A 9,782-nucleotide genomic window follows, 5' to 3' on the forward strand; every position below is an offset into this window, starting at 1 on the left:
GACTCATTACCTCTTTGTTTTTCATTAAACCTGTCATTCTGCTTGCTGCTCGGCTTTGTCAGATGTTTGCATATCTTGTTGCTCTTTTCTTTGCTTTTGTTAGTATTTCTTAGACGGGCGCTGTGGCGGGGTGGTAAGACGTCGGCCTCTTAATCAGAAGGTCGAGAGTTCGAATCCCGGCCGCGGCCGCCTGGTGGGTTAAGTGTGGAGATTTTTCCGATCTCCCAGGTCAACTCATGTGCAGACCTGCTATTATCCCCCTTCGTGTGTACACGCAAGCACAAGACCAAGTGCGCACGGAAAGGATCCTGTAATCTATGTCAGAGTTCGGTGGGTTATAGAAACACGAAAATACCTAGCATGCTTCCTCCGAAGGCGGCGTATGGCTGCCTAAATGGCGGGGTAAAAAACGGTCATACACGTAACATTCCACTCGTGCAAAAACACGAGTGTACGTGGGAGTTTCAGCCCACGAACGCAGAAGAAGAAGAAGAAGAAGAAGAAGAAGAAGAAGTATTTCTTATTTGTGCTTCGTTTAGCGATACAACGTCTTGTGCACGGGTCAAAATGTGTGTGTCAGAGGTCAATTGGTTTGACTTGAACTTGACGTTCGTGTTTTTTCCGAACGTCTGTGTATCGAAACACAGATACACGCACTCCATGACTTTGTAAGAAGACAAAACATATCGCTAGGTTTCATTTGTTTGTGATGAAATTATGACCTTTTATGAAGTAGTTTTGTTTTTTTGTTTACTTGTGCCAGTTTGCCAGTTCGTTTTTTGAACTTTGCAAACAAGTGTCGTCTGTTTAGGTCTGAGGAAACACCAATGAAAAAAGCCGCAGAATCCCCGAGCGTTTCTATTGGGTTTGCTTTTGATTATCCATGTATAACCTGCTTCATGCAACTATGGTAACCGGATTGCATGGGGAACATGACATTTATTTCCCATGTGTTTGTGAATGAAAACTCGTGAAAATGATGACAAAACATATTATTGTCAAGGGCATAAATGAAAATTGTTTCGAGCAAGCAAACACGAGTAAAACGTCAAGGGAAGAACAAATCCTTGAACTGAGGAATCAAAGGAACAACTCCGTTGCAAGTAATAACAATGTGCCATCGTTACATAAGTCATGTCATGCAATGAATGAGGTACATTTATCAACTAAAACGTGTGAAAGGTAAAAAACCAAGGCAATAGAAATATAAACATGTTCAGGCTAAGTGAGAACAACATGTGACCTGTATAAGGAATGACAAATATATATATTTAAAAGTCTTGGCATTGACATAATGTCTGAGACCGCTTGGAAGTGAATTCCAACGATTAGTTTTCAAAAACAGTAGGCTGGACTTTAAAAGATCGATACGAGCCAGAGGAGCATGCATTTGTTTTGGGTCCTCAAATTGTGAGAAGTCAGAAGCAATGTCATACTAGAAGCAGCTTACTATTATTACCAGCAGTGAACACGCGATGATACATATGCCCTTTGACCTTTCCCTGGGGATATCCCGTACTAAAAATAGGATACGGGATTGTGGGAAAGCTGTTCAATGGCACTCACGCACTATATTCGATTTTCAATACACGACTCAAAACCTTTGGGATAAATCAACAAGAACAAAAATACAAGTATATAGAGTTAAGAAAAAGAAAAAAAAAGTTGACACATTTAGAAAAAATGTTTTACAAAATACTTGCCAAGAATGGGACTCGAACTCGAGACCGCCGGATCTGCAAGAAAACGTACTAAAATTATACCACCCCGCCACATACGCTCTTGACCTATACCTGTGACAACAAATACTTGAACTGCAACCATATCTTCCACGTGCCTGCCAGTGTTATCGAACGAGCATTTGTCGACTAGTCGGTTGCCCCGTTCGTATTTGTGATTTGTACGTTTTCTTGTCAGCCTCATCATTACATGTAGTCGCGGTATTACCTATAGGGCATTATATTTTCACCAAAGCCGAGGTTACTAAGAAAAATATAATGGGAAATTCCGTCTGGGAAAATTGTCCCGCTGGAAGTACTCAATAATCATGCATTCTGTTAATTATTTCGATTCATTACATCATCCAAAACGTTTGGAATGAAGCAAACAAATAAATTACAAGAATTACGAGTTCACGAGTTCAGAAAAAAATAAACATAACATTGCCGTCAAAGCGGATCGAACCCGGGACCACAACAATAAGGACAAGCGCTCTACCAACTGAGCTATTCTGTCGCACTGTAGGCGAGGGAGATTTTAACTTGAAATATATCACTTGAGTTATCGAGTGTGGCGACGACTCATGCAGTGACTCCAGTTTCTGAGTCTCTCCGTTCGTATTTGTGTACATTTTTTTTCTGTATCTCATGCACTGTTCAGTTCATAACTTACCCTACGCTCCTGGTCACTTCGTAAACGTTTGGAAAGCAATATTAAGTAGCGATAATTTCAAACGTGACCGACATTATTGATACGAAATGCATTGACCAATCGCCAAAAGGCGCTGACGTCATTGCATGAAAGGATTTCCCTACCCAAAATCCTATATTCTCGATGACATACTAAGGAGTTAGTACATTCCCGTCGCTCTTCTTATGAATGGGTACAATACTTGATTTGGACCATTATTTAGGAAAGGTTCCTGTGTCTAACAGCATGTTACACAAATCAACAACAACAAAATCTAGCACGGTTTCATTGGCACGCTTTAACATTTGACTCACCCACATATCTGGTCCAGCACTCTTTCCTACTTTAAAATTACAAATATTGTCAATAACTTCTTGCTTTAAAATTGTTTTATAAAATGATTCGTCAACTCCTTCCTCGTCTGCAACTTCACTAATGTCATGTTCGACTTCAGAACCGAAATCAATGGCGTTAAAAACCTCATGAACATGTTCGTACCACTGCCCATTGAAAATGCAACGAATAATTGCTTTCTTAGTGTTCAAGGGCCATCTAGTTTTCAAGAAGACTTTGGGATCTCTTATGGATTGTTTTAACGTTGTCATGCTTTCCTGATAAAAATCAAGTGTCTTTCTATACATCAATTCCTTATACTCTTGACGTTCCTGGACGTATGCATCCCTGCATACTTCGTACGTTTGCTCGTTTGTACTTTGGGGTCGTTTCGAAAGCCTTTTTTAGGACGGTTTTGTTGCGTAAACAGACCTTTTTACCCGTACGATTTGGGCGTATTTTGTACGCCAAATTATTATCGGTACGACAATACGCGACACACCCACACAATACGACTAAGAAAAAGTCTAGAATACGCTTTGCGGTGTTGGTGTGCTGATTACGGGATGGTACAACTGATACAGGTTTCGGTCTAAGGGAAATAACCCTGACAGCGAGTCTTCAGCTGTGGAAACCTCGTTCAGTTGTTGGCACGTGCGATCGTCTGGACAATCGTGGCAAAATGAAGCGGAAAAATGTGCCAGTTTCGGATGACTGTACCTTGTCTAAACAGCAGAAGCAGCAGATTTTCTTGGAGAAATATAAGAAAGAAAGAGCCAGGAATTGTGGAGTCTACTGTGGAAAAAAATCCTGCACACTGCAAGTATTGTAAATCAGATTTATCCGTGGCCCTTGCTGGGAAATATGACATCGAACGACACTGCAGTTTCAACACTCACCTGGACAAGGTTGCTGCAAAGAAATCGGCTGAAAGCTGCCAAGGAATTATGAAGTTCATTCCCGCTAAGCAAATCCTGCCAGAAGAAAAGGCTGTAGTCCGTGCTGAAGCAATGTTTTCTGAGATTATTGTAAAAATGAACTTGCCACTGTCAACCGCAGATGTTATTTCACGAACTTCATCTTTTCATTGTCAATCTGTTTGGTAAATCCTGGTTATAATGTTACAAACTGACAGGTAGATACCATTGTTTTATCCCTGTTGTATTGGAAGGAGTTACATTCTGAAGGTGTTCACAAGAGATGCTATTCTTACACAAACACGTTTGTACCCACGCGTACATTTTCCCTAGCCCATATGGATTTGCTTGCAAAGTACACCAACTTTTTGAAAAATACACTCACGTTTTTGGGAAAGTACTCTTGCCTCGGGTTTAGGGTTTACAGGTCTGCGTAAACATTCCTCATCAAAACATTCATGTATATCCTTTTTATTTCTGCCAATCGTTCTAAACATAAAGCTAGCTGCTCCATGTAGTGCCCTCAAAAATAAACCAAAAGAAACATCACAATTGAAGCATCCTGCATCTTGCATAAGCTGCTGGAAATCAGGTAAAAGTAGTGGTATAGCTGTCACACCAATTAATGCGGTCTTTACAACTAACAGATTGCTCATGTCTAGAAACACTACCTTCTACACTTCACCAAACAGATGCAAAGCGGACAGAGAGAGAGAGAGAGAGAGAGAGAGAGAGAGAGAGAGAGAGAGAGAGAGAGAGAGAGAGAGAGAGAGAGAGAGAGAGAGAGAGAGAGAGAGAGAGAGAGAGAGAGAGAGAGAGAGAGAGAGAGAGAGAGAGAGAAAGAGAGAGAGAGAGAGGGAGAGAGAGAGATTATTTTGTGAATCCATTAATTTGTATTGACAATCAGACTGCACTGATAAAAATATTCTCTATTTTTCTTGTTTCTTTTCCTGACACCAGGGCCAGACGCGAAGTTATCACTTGGCGCAGTGACAGGCATTGTTGTGGGCGTCTTCATTCTCACTGTACTTCTGGTCGTCTTATGTGCAATGAAGGGAGTTAAGAAGAAGAAGTCGGGCGAGCAAAATGATCAGCATTGTCGAGGTAACCTTACTTGTTCCTAGTATTAGTTCACTCCATCTTGTAACCGACTCAACATACGTACAGAGGTGTATTTGTATCCCTATGTTTTTGTTTCCCTTTCCACCACTAACTTAACATAATAAAGGCGGATCCTGCAATGAGACAGTTGCTTCCTATCAAGCAAGAAATGACAATGACCCACTTTATGTTGTTTGTTCAAAATGTTGCACACCTACTTCCAAGCTTGCTAATGAAGTAAAGATGGTACTTTCTGCATTATTGTTGGGCCTAAATTAATTGCGTTCGGCACATTTTGTCATTCTAATATTCAGTCATAACCTCCCCCCCCCCCCCTCCCCCCCCTATACTATACGTCTCTCTGTCTGTCTTTGTCGCTCTATGGCTGTCTGTCAATCTGTCTGTCTGTCTTTCTCTCTTGTTTCTCTCTCTCTCTCTCTCTCTCTCTCTCTCTCTCTCTCTCTCTCTCTCTCTCTCTCTCTCTCTCTCTCTCTCTCTCTCTCTCTCTCTCTCTCTTGGGAGACTTTAATGTTGATTTGCTTAAACAAAACAAGCAGTGGGTTGATATGATTAACCTCTATAATCTTAAACAAATAGTCAACACTCCCACTAGAGTCACATCATCCAGCAGTACTCTGATAGATCATATCTATGTTACTGATCACCATAATATTGTCGAATGTTGTGTTCCAGCCAATGGTTGCAGCGATCATTTTCCTGTCTGTTTAACATGGTCAAGAAAGGGTGTCAAAATTCCTAAAGTTGGTCACAAGACAATAAAATACCGCTCTTTTTCTCAATTTAACGAAGACACCTTTCTACATGAACTTTGGAATTCCCCACTATCTGATACTTACAATTTTACGGATCCGGACGAAGCCCTAACACATTGGCTTAGTGCCTTCAATGACATATACGATAAACATGCTCCGTGGAGAATAAAGAGAGTTAGGCACATTGTAAAACCTAAATGGTTTGATAATGATTTACAACATGCCATTGACCATCGCGATTTTTTAAAGTCGGTTGGCAAGGAAGAGGAATACAGAGAACAGAGAAATAAGGTAAATTCACTTAAACGAACAAAAAAGATAAAATATTTTCGTGACCTAGCATCAAGTTCAAAGCAAAACTCAAAGAATATATGGAAGGCAATAAATGAACTTACGAATAAAAAGGCTGCCAGTCATCCGAGTTGTATCAAGGACATATCTCCCGATGCTTTAAACACACATTTTTCCAAAATTGCTGAAAATGTGATTAAAAATGACAAGTCCAAATTAAATGATTTGAAAGTTTTAGAAGAATTTTGCAAATCAAAACAAATTTCATGTCAAGCAAAAATTCCCCTTCTTACAGTACCTGAAGTTTTTCACGCACTTACACACCTCAAGCAAACAGGCACCCGGGGGCTCGATGGGCTTGATGGTAGGATTCTTAAATTGTCAGCCCCCGTAATTTACAATCTCTGTTTAGACAAAAAATATTTTCCAGTCGCCCTGAAACAGGCTAAAGTCATTCCTCTGTTTAAATCAGGTGACAAAAGAGACCCCTCAAATTATAGGCCAATTTCCATTTTGTCTGTGTTATCAAAACCACTGGAAAAGCATATCAACAAACACATCCTAACACATTTCAACCAAAACAACTTATTCCATCCTAAACAATCAGGATTTAGAGCTAAGCATTCCTGCCACACTGCCTTAATCTCTCTTGTTGATCAGTGGTTGGACAAAATAAACGATAATGAATTCTGTGGTGCCATTTTCGTAGACTTTGCAAAAGCCTTTGACGTAATTGATCACACATTATTGCTTAGAAAATTCGGTTTGTATGGCGTCGGATATGATACTATCAATCTTGTTAGTTCATTCCTCTCTGACAGACAACAGACAGTTCTTACAAACACTAGAGCATCGAGCATGCAAGCTGTAGATTACGGTGTACCACAAGGATCGGTATTAGGACCTCTGCTCTTCTCAATATATGTTAATGACCTCCCCCTTTATATTCAACATTTATGTGAACTTTTTGCAGATGATACCACAATTCACTCCAGTAACAAAAATTTAACTCGCTTATCAGAATCCCTCCAAGGAAGTCTAAACCAGCTGACAGAATGGACTGACCTAAATCACATGTCTCTTAACCCAAAGAAAACCAAATATATGATAATTACAACTAGACAAAAACGACAGAATTTTACCTCAACTGGTCCCGATTTAATGATTGACGGCAATATAGTGGAAAAAGTCGACCATCACAAAGTTCTAGGTGTCCACATCGATAACAACCTGTCTTGGTCAACTCACATTGAACAACTTAGTAAATTAGTGTCAAAGAAAGTGTACCTCTTATCTAGAATTAAACACTTCCTTAATTGTCAAGCCAGGAAGTTATTTTTCACTGCTCATATTCAGTCTCTTATTGATTACGCATCCACTCTATGGGACTCTGCAAGTGATAATTCCCTAAAGCTACTCAGCAGATTACACAAAAGAGCGCTAAAAGTAGTATTACTCAAACAGACTACTCTCACCGACTCAGACTACATCAACATAGGGGTCCTACCTCTGAAGTCAAGAATGAATTACAACAAAGGAATAATGATGCATAAAATTATGACAGAAAATGCACCCGAAACCATTTGCTCAAAGTTCTCTTTGAAGAATTCGCACCACTTTATAAAACTAAACACTCCTCTTCCTAGGATAGACCTATTTAAATCAAGTCTTGTTTATTCAGGAAGCAGCCTCTGGAACGCTCTTCCGGACGCCCTGCGGCAATCCACCAACACAGATTCTTTTAGAACCAAATATTCTTTCCATTTAATGAACTCTATGAACAAATAAACTTGATTGGTATGTTTTCTTTGTATACAGTTGTTCATTATCGGAATTATGGTTTATTGTGACAAAATCACGAAGATTTGGCTCTGTAATACATTGTTTTGCTGAGCTAATGTATTGTTGGGTTACTTTCCGTTTATCTTCATTGCTTTACACCCAATTTTGAACACTACCTTATGATCTACAATGCTTCTACATAATGCGCTTCATGTACATAAACTTATATGTTCTACCATTAATGTTTTTATGTAACCTTTTTTTTCCTAGTCATAGTTATAGTAAAATAGTTTAGTCTCTCTTTAGGGCGAGGGCCAGATGCAAAAAAGCATATCTATGCTTATTCTTGTCACCCTCGAAAAATAAAGATTTGTCATTGTCATTGTCATTGTCTCTCTCTCTCTCTCTCTCTCGCTCTCTTTTTCTCTCTTTCTCTCTCTCTCTCTCTCTCTCTCTCTCTCTCTCTCTCTCTCTCTCTCTCTCTCTCTCTCTCTCTCTCTTTCTATCTCTCTTTCTTAATCTATCTCTTTTGTCCCTGACGCAGTAAGGCCAGCCACTGTCGAGTACCAAAACTCAGATGTTTTCTCAAGAATAAACACCCAGCATCAACCACGACAGCAAACCAAGGAGCGCCGTCAGCAACAACCCAGGGTCGTGGAACCACAACCACAGAATGCAAACGTCTACCAAGACATGACAGGCACACACACCCACAACAACGAAGGAAACACGTATGACGTGCTTCAACGAGATCAACAGGATGACGGCAGAATCTACACCGAACTGATTACATCACCTCGAGCAGACAACAATACTTACAATGAGCTTGTCAACAGCGAATTTGGAACGGGTTTGTAGCATTGCTGTTTGATTATGGTGTTGCTTGCAATTAAGAGAGAGAAAGAGAGAGAGAGAGAGAGAGAGAGAGAGAGAGAGAGAGAGAGAGAGAGAGAGAGAGACAGAGAGAGAGACAGAGCGAAAGAGAGAGATAGAGAGAGAGAAAGAGAGAGAGAGAGAGAGAGAGAGAGAGAGAGAGAGAGAGAGAGAGAGAGAGAGAGAGAGAGAGAGAGAGAGAGATTTAATTTCACAGATTATCTCTATCTTCATTTAAGTAGCTCTTAAACGTGTGCAATTAACAACACAATGACTTGTTATTTAAATGTAAAAGAAACGTTAACAGTCATTAGTCAAATACTAATTGAAAACGTTGCTTAATATTGCAGACGATTATGAAATTCCGCAAGAAAGTTCCCGTTCAGTCGGAAAACACGAGTCACGTACTTCCTCACCATGTGATGATGATCACAACAACATTGGCGACCAGAAGCCTTTCATGTCAACTTAACAGCCTTGCTGAACCTTGAAGAGCTTCCAAAACGTCTCGAAAAAAGCCGGTCTTGCTCTGTGTAAACATGTCCTGCATGTACTGTTGCGTGTGATGTTGTGTGACGACATCGTGGTCAATTGGCAGAAACAGAAGTTAACCCATATATGCCCACATTATATTTTTCACAAATGAGGTATCACACTATTGGTTGTTGTGTCTTATGAACATAATAGTTTATGTGACATGAGATTAGTAAATGTTGATTTTGAGCACGAAATGTTAGCGTCCCATTTCGGGGATAGTGGGTAGGGTTTTTTCACTTCACCATACAACAAGGACACGAGTTCACTGTTTTGCAGTTCTTCTTTCATTGTCGTTAAATGAACTTTATTTGAAACAATTAATTGTATTTAGTGTGATTTGTAAGATAGGAATGGAGAAACACTGTCTTGCCTAATACATAATTAGTACATACATTATGTTATTATAGATTCCAGGAAAGAATTTAAAATATCGTTTTGTTTATAATTTGTTAATACAGTGTGTAGAGGTTTGTTTAGTTTGTAGACAGCTGATGACCTTGTTCATGTTGAAGGTGGTTTTCACATTCTGCTCTTATTGAGTCTGAAAAAGCTGTATATACCCTTTATTAATGCATATTAACTGCATATAAACATAATGAATATTGGTTTTGCATTCCTTCCTAGGTGGCAGTGTCACGATCATTATATGTTTCACTTAAAATGGAGTTCTCTCTCTGTTTCTGTCTGTCTGTGCTTCATATTCAAACATTATGCTTTATGTGGTTATGCCTGATTTATGCAAGTCTATATAATCTGTTTTGTTTTG

The 9,782-nt window shown here is 39.6% G+C and overlaps 1 protein-coding gene across 1 annotated transcript in view; it reads left to right on the forward strand.

Moving 5' to 3' along the window:
* The window catches only part of LOC138957253 (uncharacterized), a 15,256-nt gene extending 5,873 nt beyond the window's left edge, over nt 1-9,383 (forward strand). The window contains exons 4-6 of the mRNA XM_070328397.1: nt 4,620-4,763; nt 8,151-8,456; nt 8,830-9,383. Coding sequence (XP_070184498.1) covers nt 4,620-4,763; nt 8,151-8,456; nt 8,830-8,951 — 572 coding nt within the window. The 3' untranslated portion in view covers nt 8,952-9,383. The remainder of the gene's footprint in view (nt 1-4,619; nt 4,764-8,150; nt 8,457-8,829) is intronic.
* The last annotated feature ends 399 nt before the right edge of the window (nt 9,384-9,782 follow it).

This window comes from Littorina saxatilis, unplaced genomic scaffold (assembly GCF_037325665.1).
Source record: "Littorina saxatilis isolate snail1 unplaced genomic scaffold, US_GU_Lsax_2.0 scaffold_299, whole genome shotgun sequence".
In the NCBI taxonomy this organism is placed as follows: domain Eukaryota; kingdom Metazoa; phylum Mollusca; class Gastropoda; order Littorinimorpha; family Littorinidae; genus Littorina; species Littorina saxatilis.